The sequence below is a fragment of the Eptesicus fuscus genome, chromosome 8 (genome assembly GCF_027574615.1).
Source record: "Eptesicus fuscus isolate TK198812 chromosome 8, DD_ASM_mEF_20220401, whole genome shotgun sequence".
Taxonomy (NCBI): domain Eukaryota; kingdom Metazoa; phylum Chordata; class Mammalia; order Chiroptera; family Vespertilionidae; genus Eptesicus; species Eptesicus fuscus.
The window spans coordinates 20,228,599-20,245,712 of NC_072480.1; the positions used below are offsets into that span (position 1 = coordinate 20,228,599).

General features: G+C 40.0%; 1 protein-coding gene across 1 annotated transcript in view; it reads left to right on the plus strand.

The window, feature by feature from the left end:
• EPSTI1 (epithelial stromal interaction 1) overlaps positions 1–17,114 on the plus strand; it is a 108,897-nt gene that overhangs the window by 29,563 nt on the left and 62,220 nt on the right. The window contains exon 6 of the mRNA XM_028151565.2: positions 9,354–9,427. Coding sequence (XP_028007366.2) covers positions 9,354–9,427 — 74 coding nt within the window. The remainder of the gene's footprint in view (positions 1–9,353; positions 9,428–17,114) is intronic.

A 17,114-nucleotide genomic window follows, 5' to 3' on the forward strand; every position in this document is an offset into this window, starting at 1 on the left:
TTGCAAGTGTCCTGTTGTGCCATGTGACCTTGAGCATGCTGTACCCCTCCCTCAATTATTCCTGTAAAAGGAGTCTATAAGCCCCCCTCCTCTTCTCCCAAGGTCCAGTAGCATCTGTGGATTTTGCTGCTATATCTGTAGAGGTGTTGGCATTGGGGAGGAGCTAAGACTGGACTTATTCATGTGGAACTGTAGTGAAATGCTGGAGGTATAAGAAAAAAATATAGGAACTTGGTTTATAAAATTTGATTCAGTAATCTATTTCCAACTGATCAGCCATTATACCCTCACTAAAAACATCTTTATTACAATAACATTTTTAACCCATCTTTCTCTCTTCCTATTTCTCTATTCCCTACTCTTTTTTTTTTCTTTTTTTTATCCAACTCCCCTCCCCAATTACCTCCTTCAGAGGAAGGTTTACATGTTGGTCTTGTGCTTGTAGAGGAGTGTCCCCTCACATAGAACAAGTCTATGTGCATTGCAGGCAGAACTAAGAAAATCATTAAATCATTACCAGGAACTGAATGAAGAGGCATGCAGATCCTGAAGAGTTATTGTGTTGCAACCACTTAACCTAAAAGTCATTTATTAGTTGTCATTTACTATCCAGAACTGGCTGGCTTGTGGGTCATTTATAGCTCATTTCTTCATGGCTCAAGTAATGTATACAATTTAGAAATGTGAGTGGCTGAAATGGTTTCCTTTAAAATTGAGTAAAAGCAGCATTTTCCTATTTCCAAGTTATGCCATAACACTACCTGTCCATCAATCATTAACTATAGAAATTTTAATTGGGTTGGCTTTTATAATATGACTAGAGGCCCAGTGCACGAAATTCGTGCATTCATTGGGGGGTGGGGTGGTGTCCCTCATCCCGGCCTGTGCCCTCTTGCAGTCCGGAAGCCCTCAGGGCAGTCGGACATCTGTAGTGCTACTGTGGAGGTAGGAGAGGCTCCCACCATCGCTGCTGCACTCACCAGCCATGAGCCGGGCTTCTGGCTGAGCTTCGCTCCCCCTGTGGGAGTGCACTGACCACCAGGGGGCAGTTCCTGAATTGAGCATCTGCCCCCTGGTGGTCAGTGCACATCATAGCGACTGGTCGTTCCACTGTTTGGTCAATTTGCATATTAGCTTTTTATTATATAGGATAACTGTAATAATTATTAGTATAAATTTGCCTGAAAGTGAGAGAAGGGAGACAAGAGTTGATATGTAGGTCCTTTCCATTCAAAATGTGGTCCCAACTAGCAGCACTGGCATCACTAGTGAGAAATGCAGAATCTTGAGCCCCACCCCAGACCTTCTGACTCAGAACCTGCACTTTAACAGGCTCTCCAGCTTATCCTCATGCACATAAACATTTGGGGAGCATTAATCTAAACTACCTTACAAGAGAATGAGCAGCCTACCTGGGTCCTTGCACAATTTCCTGGCTAATTGGCCTAGTGTTTCCTGCTGTATATAAATCTGTGGCTTTCATACTAAATGTGAGCCTATTCAGCAGCTTGCCTTAGATAAAAGAAAAATGGACATTGGCCATCTAGAAATGGTGTACTTCACATTGCCATGTGAAAATGGCCAAGGGAAGTGATAATGGCTATACTTATGGAGCATTTGTTTTTTAAAATGCAAAAAACACACACTCCTGGACACCAGCCTGCAAAATATTGTCCTCCTCCCCTGGAAAATGGCTGCTGCCCAGGAACTCTGAGCCACGTAGAATCCAAGCAGCCCACGGCCACCTGAGAGCCTCTAGCTTGGCCTCAGGTCTTCACCCTCTTCAGTTCCTCTTGGGTCTCTTTTTGATTGGTCAGCATCTGTGAGCAAATGAGGGGAGAGTAAACTACAGTCTCTGCCAACACAGGTGGGTGTTTTTTGGTTCTTAATAAGCACAGGGGTGTGAATGGCAGCCAGATCTGTAGCATGTGGTCAGGAAGGTGGGGCCCAGGAGGAGTTAATTCTAAGGGTGAAGGGGGGACTTGCAGAGGCACTAGTATGCTTCATGTGATGTCCAGTCAAATGTGTGCGTGTTCCCTATACTAGAGTATGCTGGTGCTATGTGGTCTTCCCAGGTGTGCTGGAGCCTTCTCGTTCCGGTTCAAGAGAGTGGATGGTTACATTCTCAGCATTTTTTTTGAACTAGTCGGCTTTATGTTGGGAGCTTGAAACTAACCATGTGGGAGTAATTTCACCACAGAAAGCAGTAAATAATTTTTAACAGACTTACATAATGCCCACAAATCAACCTGCCTTCCTCCTCCCTGCTAGAGTGGGTTGTTAAGTTTATCAGCACACCACTGCTTAGTCCTAAATGAAACAAGTTCGCTCTACCCTCCCCTACCACCCACATTTCAAAGCCAAGCCTCAGAAGGTTAAGGAGGGCAAGAATTTTGTGAAGTATCTGCCACATTATGTGTCTAATACTTATTTATTTAACAATAGATTTAATCCATGTGGTAGGCAGAATATTGTCCCCTTCCTGTCCCTCCACATTCTGATCCCTGGAACCTAGGACTGTGTCATGTTACGTGGCAAAAGGGAATTAAGTTTGCAGGTGGAATCCTATATAATAAAGAGATGATATGCAAATTGACTTTCACACCCTCACAAGGTGGCTGCCTATGACCAGGCTGCCAGGGGGTTAGTGAGGGACGGCGAAATGACTGAAAATGCAGGCTGCGTGGGGCAACCAGGCCAGCAGGGGGGTTAGTGAGGGATGATTAAACGACTGAACAGCAGGCTGTGTGGGATGATCAGGCTGGCAGGCGGGGGCAGTTGGGGGCGACCAGGCTGGCAGGGGGGGCAGTAAGAAGTGACCAGGATGGCCTAAACTGGCAGTCAGACATCCCTAAGGGGTCCCGGATTGGAAAGTGTTCAGGTTGGGCTGAGGGAACCCCCCACATGCACTAATTTCGTGCACCAGGCCTCTAGTTAATTTTGATAATTGACTTACCTTAAAATAGGGAGAGTATCATGCATTATCTAGGTAGGTCCAAAGTAACCACAAGGGTCCTTAAATTGGAAGAGGGAAGCAGATGATTGAGAGCATGGAAGGATGGGAGTAGGAGAAAGGTTTAGCCTGCCATTGGTGGCTCTGAAGAGGGAGGGAGAATCTCTCTAAGAAGGTGGAAAAGGCAAGGAAACAGATTCTCCTCCAGAAGGAAGGCAGACCTGCTGACAGCTTGATTTTAGCCCAGTGGGACCCATTTTGGACTTCTGACCTCTAGAACTGTATGATATTAATAACGTCTGTTACTTTAAGGCACTGTTTGTGGTGAATTGTTACAGTAGCAATAGGAAGTTAATACAACTCGTATGGTTTTATAATGATGTATTAATGTCTCTTCCTGGAAATCTGTAAAGCAGAGAAAATATCTCTAAAATATTTAGAGCATCAGAGTGGAAGAAAGTTATTAAAAATAATAAAACGGCAGCATACCCGATGCAACTGCTTTCTTTGCCACTGGATTTTACAGCACAAGTAGACGAGTTTTCATAAATCCTCACAGCAGCGTTTCACTGGAATTTAGTGCTGTGGGAGTGAACCTCCACCATGCTTTCCCCTCATGATCACACTCATTTTTCTCAACTTTTATATTGCCCACAAACTTAAAAGTGAAAATCTTTCAATTCTATGTAAAAGACACTCCCTACCTCCTGGGTTAATCTTGTTCTTCCTTCAAGCTACTTGTGCTTGAAATAATATTATAAAGTGCTATATGGTTTACAAATACTTTCACTTAATTCTTCAAATCTCTTGGGGTATCATAACCTCAGAAAGGGCAAGAAAACAGCGAGAGATCTGAGTGGCATCCAAAGCCTTCCCTTGCTCTTTCCAATAAACCATAAAGTCATAAAGCTGGTAAAGTTATTTGGAGCCCTGGAGGTCACAATGTTTTATGTAGACAGTAGGAACTGTTATTATTTTTAATGCTATAAAGTGAAGTGGGAACTCACCAGTAAAAAATAAGGTGTACATATCAGATGCAGAAATGCATGCATATACATATTTTTAAGGAACCACATTTGCTATTGATGTCTAGGAAACTAGGAGTCACAAGGGCTAAAGGTCTAAGAACAATTTTAGGAGTAAAGCTCAACATTTAGAAAATTATTTTAATATCGTTTGTATAAACTAGGAAAACCAGGAGTTCCCAGAAATATGGTTCCTACATCATGTATTCCTTTGTGGTGCATTGGTGTGGGCATTAAGCCTCTAGTTGTTGAAATGCTGTAGGACCCCATTAATTAACCTCATAAAGTTGAGATGTTAATATCTCTAAAATGCAGATGTAGTACTAAGAGGGCAAGCTGTTAGCTTCTCTGTGCTTCACTTTCCTTATCTGTAAAATGGGTATAATAATAATAATATAACAATGAGACCAGTTGGCTTAAAGTATACAATGACCAGCACTTAGTAAACACTCAATGAGGGTGTTCTAACCTGATTAATTATGCCTGTGAAGATCTCACTTCTAGGAATATATCCCAAGGAACTAGCAACACCAATCAGAAAGGATATATGCACCCCTATGTTCATAGCAGTACAATTTACAATAGCTAAGATTTGGAAACAACCTAAGTGCCCATCAGCAGATGAGTGGATTAGAAAACTGTGGTACATTTACACAATGGAATACTATGCTGCTGTAAAAAGGAAGGAACTCCTTCCATTCGAAACAGCATGGATGGACCTGGAGAGCATTATGCTAAGTGAATAAGCCAGTCAGAAGAAGATAAATATCACATGATATCACTAATTTGTGGAATATAATGAATAAAAACTGATGAACGAAAACAGATCCAGAGACAGAGAAGCATTGATCAGACTATCAAACCTCAGAGGGAAGGTAGGGGAGGGTGGGGGTAAGGGGAAAGATCAACCAAAGGACTTGTATGCATGCATATGAGCATAACCAATAGACACAGACACTAGGGGGGTGAGGGCATGAGCTGGGGGAGGCAATGGGGGGATAAGGACACATATGTAATAGCTTAATCAATAAAGAAAAAAGGAAAAAGGAAAAAAAAACAGTGGTACATCTACACAATGGAATACTATGCTGCTATAAAAAAGAAAGAACTCTTACCATTTGCAACAGCATGGATGGATCTGGAGAGCATTATGCTAAGCAAAATATGCCAGTCAGAGAAAGATAAATATCACATGATCTCACTCATTTGTGGAATATAATGAACAACATAAACTGATGAACAAAATAGAGCCAGAGACATAGAAGCATCAAACAGACCATCAAACCTCAAAGGGAAGGCAGGGGAGGGTTGAGGGAAGGGTAAGAGATCAACCAAAGGACTTGTATGCATGCATATAAGCATAACCAATGGGCACAGACAGTAGGGGGTCAAGGGCACATGTTGGGGGGTGGGAGCAGCTGGGGAGAGGTCAATGGGGGGAAAAGGAGACATATATAATACTTTCAACAATAAAGATTTTAAATAAATAAAAAAGAAGTGGCTTAACACTATAGTAGTTGACTCTACTATATCAACCTCTTGTGTTGAACCTCATGTGAATTAATTGGCTCAATCATTTCATTTCCACCAAGCCCATGTAAATAAGGTTGCTGGAGAAAGCAAACAAACAAAATGCTCATGGATATTTATTTATTTATTTATTTATTTATTTATTTATTTATTTATATTGTTTTTGGCCTTACCAGACTACAGGGCTTCCTTCTCAGCTAGGTCTTTAACAATGCCTAATGCCTGACATTTTTCCTTTGAAATTTAGGCTCATTTCTAATTACTAAGGTTTTCCACCTTTTACTTTTTAAAAATTCTCTTTTTTCATGTTCATCTCATCACTTACCTTCTAGGAAGTAAAGGCTGTCAGGTCATAAGTACCTTTATTTTTCCATTTTATTATCTTTCTTTGCTATTTCTACCCCTGCCTTACCTCAGGAGGAATAAGAAAGTGATTTTCCTTGCTGCTGTAATGAATTCTGCCTCTTACCATCTCATCTGCGCTTCCATATTCTCAGGAACCTTGCTGCTCTATCAGTTAACCGCCCCGCCCCCCAACCACCGCCCACTTTTCCCTATCACTTTCTTGGTTTTTTTTTTAATTATTTTTATTTTTGGGATCTCAGAATAAAATTATACTCAAGTCTCTCATCTTTAAAAAAAAGTGTCTCTTTTATTCTGGTTTGATTTCAACTCCTCCATTCCAATCATCAAGGCTCAACTTCTGAAAGCTTCTCTACCACATGTGGTTTCCACCTGCCAGTCTGTGGACTGACCCTCACCTGTTAGTGTCCCCAGGTGATGCTGAGCTTAGCTGGCGCAGGAACTTAGCTTCTTTGAGTCTTCACCTTTACTTCTTCCTTGGTGGGATGAATTTGCCTTCTGTCTCTAGTACTTCATTGGGATTGATCTAGTCAAGATCACCAATGGTGCTTTTAATTGAAAAACCCAATGGAGACTCTTTACTTTCCTAACTTACTTGAAGTCTTTGTAATGTTGTAATTATAAAATACTCTGTCCTTTAAATTCCACCCCTCTAAAATGCTTCTGGATCCTTTTCCTTCACTTGTTTTTCTACTATTGATGTTCCATCAGGTTCATCCCTTGATCTTCTCTAATGTTCTGGTGCCTATGCCACCCTATCCTTAAGTGGAATCCTCCCCCCCCCAACCCCCCCCACACACACATTTTCACATACAAGGATTTAGTTATTGCTTGAGCTGATGATTTCTGAAATCCATATCTTCAGGCCAAACCATATTCTTGAATCCCAGGACCAGATATTTTACTGGATGCTTGATATTTCTCTCTAGTTGTTCCATAAGTATATCTCAAATCCAATAGCTTCAAAACTGACTTCATATATTCACTCTGATGCTCTTAAATGACATTCATCTGGTACTATTCCCTTTTCCTTACTCATACTATATTAATACTAGAGGCCCAGTGCATGTGATTCATGGACCGGTAGGGTCCCTCGGCCTGGCCCGCGGGGATCGGGCTGAAACCAGCTCTCCAACATCCCCCAAGGGGTCCTGGATTGCAAGAGGGCGGTTCTCAGGTGACACACCCTGGAATCTGGCTCCTTTTTCTTTGGTTCCAGGTGCATCACCTGAGAACTGCAGCTGCCAAGTCACCACAGCTCGGCAGCTCCTGTGTTGAGCATCTGCCCCCTGGTGGTCAGTGCACATTATAGCTACAGGTTGGAGTGTCTGCCCCCTGGTCTTCATTGTACGTCAAAGTTACCAGTCGGACAGTCGAATGGTCGCTTAGGCTTTTATATATATAGATAGTCATACTTTCTATTATTTCATTTTTTCCCCTCCTGTTGTTTCTATCTCCTACATTTTTTTTTAGAGTTTGTCCTTTCTTTTCTATCCCCACTGCCTTAATCTGGGACTCATTATTTATGGCCTGGATTACTCTGAAAATCATTCTACTGGTTTTTATATTTGTGGTCCATTCTCTGTGATGCTTTCAGAGTGAGCTGCTTACTTTCCTGCTTAAACTAACATAATAGCTTATCTGCCTTTAATGAAGTCCACACTTTTTTCACTTGGCATACAGATCCTTTTATAATTACCCATTTTTTACTTTCTCAACCTTGTCTTTCACTCATCTCATTACAAACACCTTGAAATTTATCCAGGAGCATCTTGGAGTTCCCTGAACTGGCACATTCTCTGTGCATTTGTACATTGAAAATACTATAAACGGTGGGAATGCCCTTTTTCTATTCAGGGCTACTACCAGCCCAGCATTGCCTTTGTGCAGATTGGAAGTGATTCCCCGTCCAGACAGTCAGTTCTGCAGGTGCTCAGATTGGTGATAGACGGCACCTTTGTGAAAAACAGAAAGACACCTCTGCTGTGCTGCAGCACCCCATGCTGTGGTGCTCTGCATGGTGAGCGTAAAGCTGCCTCTCTTTCAGCCTTTCCAACCCTCTCCATGGCCCTCTCAGGCAGTGAGTAACCCATACAATAGAGTACAGTAGCCCTACTTCCATCATCCCCTTCTCTTGGAAAGCTCTTGTTTGTTTAAGATTGGTCTCTATCAAAAATTTCTAGCTTTCATTAGACCCATGGTTCTCATCCTCTCATCCTATACAATAAAAGGCTAATATGCAAATCGACCGAATGATGGAACATCCCATCGCTATGATGTGCACTGACCACTAGGGGGCAGACGCTCAATGCAGGGGCTGCTCCCTGGTGGTCAGTGCGCCCCCACAGTGGGAGCACCACTCAGCCAGAAGTCAGGCTCATGGCTGGCGAGCACAGCGGTGGTTGTTCAGTTGTTCCCGTTGTTCCACCATTTGGTCTATTTGCATATTAGCCTTTTATTATATAGGATTTATTTATTTATTTTTGTTTAATTTTTTTATTGATGTCAGAGATAAGGGGAAGGAAGAGAGAGACAGAAACATCAATGATGAGAGAGAATCATTGATCGGCTTCCTCCTGCACACTCCACACTGGGGATCAAGCCCACAACCTGGGCATGTGCCCTGACTTGGGAATCGAACTGTGGCCTCTTGGTTCATAGGTTGATGCTCAACCACTGAGCAACACTGGCCAGGTACCAAACAACCAGTTTAAAAAAAGTGAATCCTTTGCTATTCAAGTGATGGATTTTTTTTTTAATATATTTTATTGATTTTTTACAGAGAGGAAGGGAGAGGGATAGAGAGTTAGAAACATCGATGAAAGAGAAACATCGATCATCTGCCTCCTGCACACCCCCTACTGGGGATGTGCCCGCAACCAAGGTACATGCCCTTGACCGGAATTGAACCTGGGACCCTTCAGTCCACAGGCCGACTCTCTATCCACTGAGCCAAACCAGTTAGGGCAAGTGATGGCTTTTTAATAGCATTTTTTTGTTGAGTCTCTCAGCAGCTTTAAGTATCTGATTCTAAATCAGAAGGGAGTTTGGTTGGCTTATTGAAAATCTTTTTCTGTTTTAGTATATATAAATGTTGTCTGAACTATTTCACCATTTATTATAATTTTAATTTAACATACTTGGTGTGGAAATTTCATGTTTCCCTTAGAACATTTTTAAAACACTGCTTAAAATATAAATGATGTTGTCATTTAAACTAAGGAATAAAAATTAGAAATACTGGTTGTGTGATTATACCAATCAAGCTGAAAGAGGGGAGCCAATGAAAGAACTGGGTGCTCCTGGCTTTCAGAGCGGTACCCATGGGCCGGGAGAGGGATACCATCTTGGAAGCCCTGGTAATACCTTATTAGACTATTGAGGACGCTTAAGCCTAATGATTTTGGCCCCTGGGTAAGGTGCACACCATGATTCTGTTTAAGTTTCTCTAATAGATTACATTTTGATATTTACAATTTCAGAGTGAAAAACTAGAGGAGAAAAAAAGACTTCAAGAAAATCTCAGAAGAGAAGCATTTAGAGAGCATCAGCAATCGTAAGCTTATGTTTTCAGAGCTTTGTACCTTTGTGACCATATTATTCATTCTGCTAGGTGGTGGTAACTTTTCAAAACATCTGGTATTTGATTATTGGCTGTTATATTAATTATGTAATTGAACTTCTTCATTATGTAAGTGAGGTTCTAAGGTTGGCAATATCTATACTCACCAAAGTATTTTTTAGTAGTCATTTGATTAGAAATATTACTGCTAAACCTGAGGAATTCTTTATTATAAATAACTTGGAGGGCTTTATTTTTTGGTGACTTGGGGTACTTCTGATTATATTGAATTCTAAGACACTGACATCAGGAAGGTGTTTGAAAAAAAAAGTACCAACACAGAATCTAAACTAACTAAGCATTTATCTAATGGATTGAGGACTATTACACACGGGTATTTTTGTAGAAAAGAATTGAGAAATTAATTAGCAATTATTGGCAAACTGCCAATTGGTGGTCATACACTAAGATACTTTTCCCAGTGTGATTTGTGAATAACAGCAGCTAACATGTACAGGACAACTAACTACTCTGTGCTGTATAATGTAGATAATCTACTCTGTTATATAGGCTTTAAAGATAAGCTTGTGTGCTAACTCTATGTAGTTAGGTTACCTGCTTACTGCTTAAAAGAATAGACAAAACCAAAGGAACATATTTCTGGCCCTTGGTTAATTCCAAATGTGGTAGAATTCAAACCAAACTGATCTGGATTCAAAGTCATAGCTCTGTTTCCAAGATATGACCCTGGACAAAACTACTAAACCTCTTTGAACTTCATTTAAAAAAAAAATTAAATAGGTATGATAATCTCCCTATATAGGCCTATCTGTAAGGATTAAATAAAATATCTTCTGTAAAGGGCATAAAAGTGCCTGAATATTTTAGGAACTTGAAACTTTTTATAGAGGTCCTTGTTGAATGGGATCAGACAACTTTGATTTTGCCAGGACTGTGCGGAGATTTTTGGCCCATGAGACCTAGTTATTGGACTTGCACACTTTTAGATGGATTGCTCTCTCACTCCCTCCTCTCTTCTCTTCCCATCAGTGTACCTCCTTTGCAGAATTTAAGGTTATTCTGTGTTGGGGTGAGCATATATAACACCCTAAATCATGCTGCTCTTATAAGTATAGCATGTTCTTGTTTTCTCATTTCATTGAAATTATTCTGCCTCTAGGGTAAGCCGCTCCTCCTTACTTTAAGACTCAAGAGGTAGGAACTGGGAAAGAACTTTTTCAGTGCTTCACCTTGCCCCTAAGCAAGTTAGGTACTTGGCCACTCATTTCCCCCACCCAGGCTAGAAAATGAGTGGGGGATGAAATGGGGTTGGGTGGAAGTACTAATGAATGACATTATCTTCTCTAAGTTAAAATAGGCATTGCCTTCATTTGAGACATAGAATTCACACCTTGTTTTTCCCTACTCTTCTTCTAAGGCAGGCATGAGGGATGAGGGAGCTGGTAGAAAGCTAAATACCAGAAATTCTCTGTCTTAGAGAGATGGCAGGAGGGAGGCAATAAATGAAGGGCTCTATTATCGAACCCCATTTATGGGTAGAGAATGGATGAGAGTTGTAGCCTACAGATACAATAAGAACAAATATATTTATCCTGTGGCACCCTAGTTTTACACTAGAAAAGGGAGAGGCCTGCTTACCAACGTGGGGTTTTAGGTAAGGACTGAGAAGTTGAATGAGTCCTTTTTCTGGAGAGTTTTAACATGGTAAGGTGAAGGATGCGCGATAGTTTCAAGAGACATGGAGATTGTGCCACCCACCTCCTTTCTTTCATAGTCTTCCAGCTTCTTGAATTTGTGTTTTACTGAATGCTAGAGATCAATCATCCTATTTCTTTGAAGGAAAATGTTTTACCTGCAGCCACCTCACAACCATCAGGGAAGCTGAATTCAATTACACGCACATTTCACTCTTGATCTTTCTTCTGCTTATAGTGAAAGTCCCAGTTAACCAGGGAAAAGAGAAGTTGGCTAAAAATGTGAAGTGTCTCAAATTGATTTTTAAAGCCTATTGAGAAACACAAGAAGTATATATTTATAAGTTTTTTAAAGAGTATTTTTTAACTACTTTTGACATTAAAAAGACAAATAGTTCATGAAGGGAATGACCATTATAAAAACTAAAAATATGAAAGGGACTTCTTAGAAAAGATGGAAACTCTGCATAAGAAGTCTTGGTAATACCTTCTTAGAGTCAGTTTATGGGGAAAATGTGTCTAGGTGAGCTGTTAGAATTTTAATAGCGCAAAGATTTCACCAGGCTGTTCATCCTCCCGCCACCTTCCTACCCCAAAATTAGATTCTCATAAAACTGTCAAACCAAGAAACACAAAATAGAAACACAAGAAAGAGATTCTTTCAAACTAGTCAATACCTCATGTCCTTACCATTTTCAGTGTGCTGTGATATGTGATTCAAATAGCAAACAAGGAACGTTTTTGTTGTTGTCCTTGTTGTTTTTCTGTAGAGAAGGGTAATCATGGACTTGAGCAGACTGTAAATCCAAGTTGCTAGCGAAAAAGCTCATGATAGCATCTTGGGGCACCACCACGGGAATCTTAATGTGCTCTTTCTTAACACCTTGTTCCTGACTTCGTTCGTTTGCTTCTGATTATTTTTAGTGTTGTCAATTATTTAGCTAACAGGCAGAAAACTAGGCTTTTATTGACATCCAAAGGGACTCTCCTGAGTGTAATAATCAAGGCAGTTTATTGAATGCCTGTGAGGTTGCTTTCTAATTGTATGCATTAATCTGCCCAGGCAAGCTGGCTGAAAATACCCCAGCAGATTGCACGTGCAGATGGAGCACACAGGATGGTTTTTATGAAAAGACCTCTGGAATGTACTTCTGCAGTACTCTCCTTTCCTTAAAAATCAAATGACTGTGAAAATTTCAATTGGCAGCTGAGAACAGACCAGATTAATGGTGCATTAAGTCTGCTACTGTGGCTGGGACAGACTCAAATTTCACAATTTAGTGTTAGTTCTAGGATTCGTGAGTATGAAAGTGAAGGGTAGAAATCGACATTTAGCCTCGATGCAGTTTTCACTATTATTTTTACTCTCTGTATATATTTACTACTTATAAAAAGTCAAATGTGGTACTTTCCTGGATGGCCTTTTCTATTATCAATATTACTAGATTATCAATATTGAGGATTTGAAGCATCAGTTAATGAAACTTTTGTTGTGGATCTTCTTTTTTTTATATCAAGGGAGGATGTTGTGATTTAAGTTGTTTAAAACATTAAGTAAAACCTCAGCATTAAAAGTTTCCAGTGGAATTTATACTGAGGATTATAGTCATCTTTTAATTATTTTTTGATGGATGTAGAGAAAGTTTAAATTTTGAGCCTATTTAACCAATAGTGGGATCTCAGATAGGATTTGTGGGGGGTAGTCAGATGCATTTTGTGTGTGAGTGTTAGGAAAAACAATGTTTTCTTAGAGATTTGCTGAAGACATGAGAATTGGGCATCTTTTAAACATTTAAAATGTTAATTCATATCTAATAACCATTAAATGTAATAGGTTGTACATTTGTGTAGTTTTTTTACAAGTACAAAGTACTGCCCTGGGCAAGTGGCTCAATTAGTTGGAGCATTGTCCCATATACCAAAAGGTTGTGGGTTGGATTCCTGGTCAGGGCACATACCTAGGTTGCGGGTTCCATCCCCGGTCGGTGTGCATGTGAGAGGCAACTGATAGATGTGTCTCTCTCTCTCCCCTTTCTCTCTCTAAAATCAATAAACATATCCTTGAGTGAGGATTTTAAAAAAAAGTGCTTGGCTAATTTAAATAACCAAAGTAATAATAAGCTGCTGCTGTATCATTGGGGACATGTGGAGTTCAGGTGTACTATGCATAATGTATATATTTTTCATTCTATTTTTAGATTAGCCCTATTAGGGCTCTATCATCTTTATTTTACAGGTAGACGATTGGGTAATTTAAATTGCTCAAAATCATAGAGACAGTAAGCAATGTAGCCAAATCTTGATCTAGAGATGTGAAGGGTTAGGGAAGATAGGCAATTTAGAAATGTGGTGTACTTTGAAGCTCAGGAACACCTGCCCAGGGTGGGGGTGATAAGCACTGTAGCCATATGAGGGATCTGTGGAGAAGACGTTAGGGTAGGTCAGTGCAGAGAGAAGAACTTGGGCAAAGTTGACTTGTTTCTTCCTACCAAGATCTAAATCTTATCTAGCAAAAGGAAAACTGAGGAAGTGTCTTTTCTGATTTTCCTCATATGTGAATGACATCCTCTTCCAGGTCCAACACTGGGTTGGTACCACGACTAAACTTATTTGTAGGATACATGGGTTTTTGTGACCTCCCTGCCTATACTGTACTCCTAGGTACAGTTTCCAGTATTTCTAGGGGAGAAGGAGCTCAGTTCTTGAAATCCAAGTTTGAAAAAATCTTGGAATCGAGCTCATTTCGAAATAGTTCCTATTTCTAAACTGCCAAGTGCCCCCTTGTGCTCAGCCTGTGGATTGTAATGTGGGAAGTTTTCTGCGGTTGGAGCCAGGCATTTCTTTTATTTCCATTTGAATAATAGTGTGATTAATTCCTGGGAGGCACATCTTCATCTATTTTAGTTTCTTAGAGCAGAGGATCTAGACAGGTCTGCTGAATATGCATAACTAGGCCTCAAGTTTGCCTTCTAGTATGCTCACAAAACTTCTAATGCCTTTCATGGGAGCTTCCAAAAGACACTTAAGGGCTAAATTGATCCCTTATCCATATGGTAGGCTTAAATCCAACCTCACATTTTATAATCCAAGTAAGGTGAATCAAAAGTCATCCTTTTCATAACTATCTTATGCTAATGAAGTGAACTTATAGATACAAGAATCCTCTATTTTGCTCAGTATAAGACTGAACATTTTATGGGAAATCTGTTCTGAGAGAGTCTCTGCCTACTGAATGTTAAATCATGTTGATGGTAAGATCGTATCAACATTTTCACCCACTAAGTCTTCCTGCAGAAGTCCTAGTGCACATTACCTCATTTTCATTCTGCTGCCACCACCTTCACATAGGTACTTATCGCATGCCACTTGCATTGTGGCTTCTGTGTCCTTGTCATCCTTTGGACTACGGGAACAGTTTCATAACTGTCATTGCCAGGAGTCTCCTCCTCTTCTCTTGATTATCTTAAATGTTTTGTCAGATTTCATTTCCTAAAGCACAACTTTGGTCATGTCCCTACCCTACTCTAAAAGCCTCGATTATTTCCCCTTGCTCATCAAATGAATTCTCAATGCTTTAGCCACATGTGGGCCACCTTAGTAAGAAGATGTCACGGTCACTGTAGTAAAGATGTATTCGAAATAACTGATAAGAAAGAGTTGGCCCTGGGTCAGGTGATGTGGAGGGAGGGTTTGAGGAAGCAGGGCTTTGCTCAGGAAGCAAGGGTAATTCATTTTTGGTATCTTAATCAATCTTACCTAAAGGGAGGGAGAAGACATGAGTGAGATTAATTCTGTAATTGATAAAGAGGCAGTAGTCACTCATATTAGTCAGAATTTTGGGGTGTTTGGTCACTGTTGTGTTTAAGAAATGTTCATGTATTTTTTTTGCTTAGACATGTCATGGAATAGTCTTACTTTTCTCATGACCCATCACAGTCACAGAGTAACCTCTTTGGATGTTGCTATTGTATGAAATTACTTTTATTTTTAAAAAATATATATTTTATTGATATTTTTACAGAGAGGAAGAGAGAGGGAGAGAGAATTAGAAACATCAATGAGAGAGAAACATCGATCAGCTGCCTCCTGCACACTCCCTACTGGGGATGTGCCCGCACCAAGGTACATGCCCTTGACCGGAATCAAACCTGGGACCTTTCAGTCCGCAGGCCGACTCTCTATCCATTGAGCCAAACCGGTTTCGGCATGAAATTACTTTCAACAGGAGCACACTAGGGCCAAAATTTGAGTGCCTGGCTGTCAGGGATGGTTTCCGTCTTTCTCAGTATGTAGTGAATAAATGGTAAAAGATAAAAGTTTATTTTAAAATTGTTTCACTTAATTATCTCATCACTGGAACCTGGTATCAGTGCTACCCCTCTTGGGAGGGCAGATCTGGGATTAGACTGCCTATCTGGGTTCAAATTTTAACCTCTCCTTACTAGTTGAAGAACATTATTTAACTTCTGTGAACCTCTGTTTCCTCTTGTTTAGTACAGGGTGAGGATAGAAATTGTTGCTAGTTCAAAAGAAGATTAATCAATATAATCCACGTTAGAAATCTAGCATAGTGCTTGGAGGGCAAAGTGAAGCAAAGTAGGAAGGGACTCCAAACAGGCCAGCAGAAGAAGAAGTGAGAGAGAGGGATCAGCTGACTCTGGCCCTTGCCCCCAAGGATAGAGCCTAAGAACTTGATGACACAAGATCATTCACTAAGAAGGCCCCAGGGCACTAAAAGTGCTCCTGATAAACATTCTATACCTGGGAAATATGTTTCCCCCTCCACCCAACACAAGCTATCTGCATCACCACGTTTATCAGTTCTATGTGAGTTCTAAGATCCTTACTGAAAGAAAAAAAAAAAAATACCACAAAAGGAACTCTGGTCAAACAAATAATGCATCCAAGAAGGAGGAGGAGATAACATACCAGAACAATTCTGAACAAAAAAGACAGTGACATTTCTAGCCAGTGTTGCTCAGAGGTTGGAGCATCTGCCCACACACTGAAGTATGGAGGGTATGATTCCAGGTCCAGGGCACCTACCTGGGTTGCAGATTTCATCCCCAGCCCAGGTTGGGGTGCATACAGGAAGCAACCAATTGATGTGTCTCTCTTTTTCTCTCTCTCTCCCTCCTTGCCTCCCTTTCACTCTCTCCAAAAATCAGTAGAAAAAATATCCTTGAGTGAGGATTAACAAAACAAAAAAAAGTGATTAAAAAAAGAAAGATAGCAACATTTATGGTCAAGTATATGATTGTTTTATGTATTTTTAAAAAATTAAGAATCAAGATTAGGTCAAACTAAAATAATGGAAGATTTTAGTCCTAGAAGAGGCAGAAGGAACAGAGGGGCATAAGAAGTAAATATTTGTTTCTTTGCATGAGTGAATGCTTGTAAATTGTAGATATTGATATAAAAATATATAATTATGTATTTTTATGTTTAATTATATATGTCCAAACAGGATATATAAAATAAAGACTTTAGGAGAAAAAAAATACAACAAATGAAAATTTGATCATTACAACAAAGGCAACAAGGTGGGTGGACTTTTTATACACAATAGTCAACAATCACATAAAAGGTATGTAGGCTAGATTTCCTTGTTAAAAGAAAATTTCTTAGATTGCATTTAAAAAAAAACTAGCTATATGCATAGAAAATAAAAATCTAGCTATAAGCTATGATAGGACTTATCTATAAAACAAAATAGTTGAAAATAAAGGTATGGGCCCTATGTTCATAGCAGTGCTATTTACAATAGCTAAGATCTGGAAACAGCCCAAGTGCCCATCAGTAGATGAATGGATAAAAAAGCTGTGGTACATTGACATCATAGAATACTATGCAGCAGTAAAAAAAAATGATCTCTTACCCTTTGAGACAGCATGGAGGGACCTGGAGAGTATTATGCTAAGTGAAATAAGCCAGTCAGAAAAAGACAAGTATCACATGATGTCACT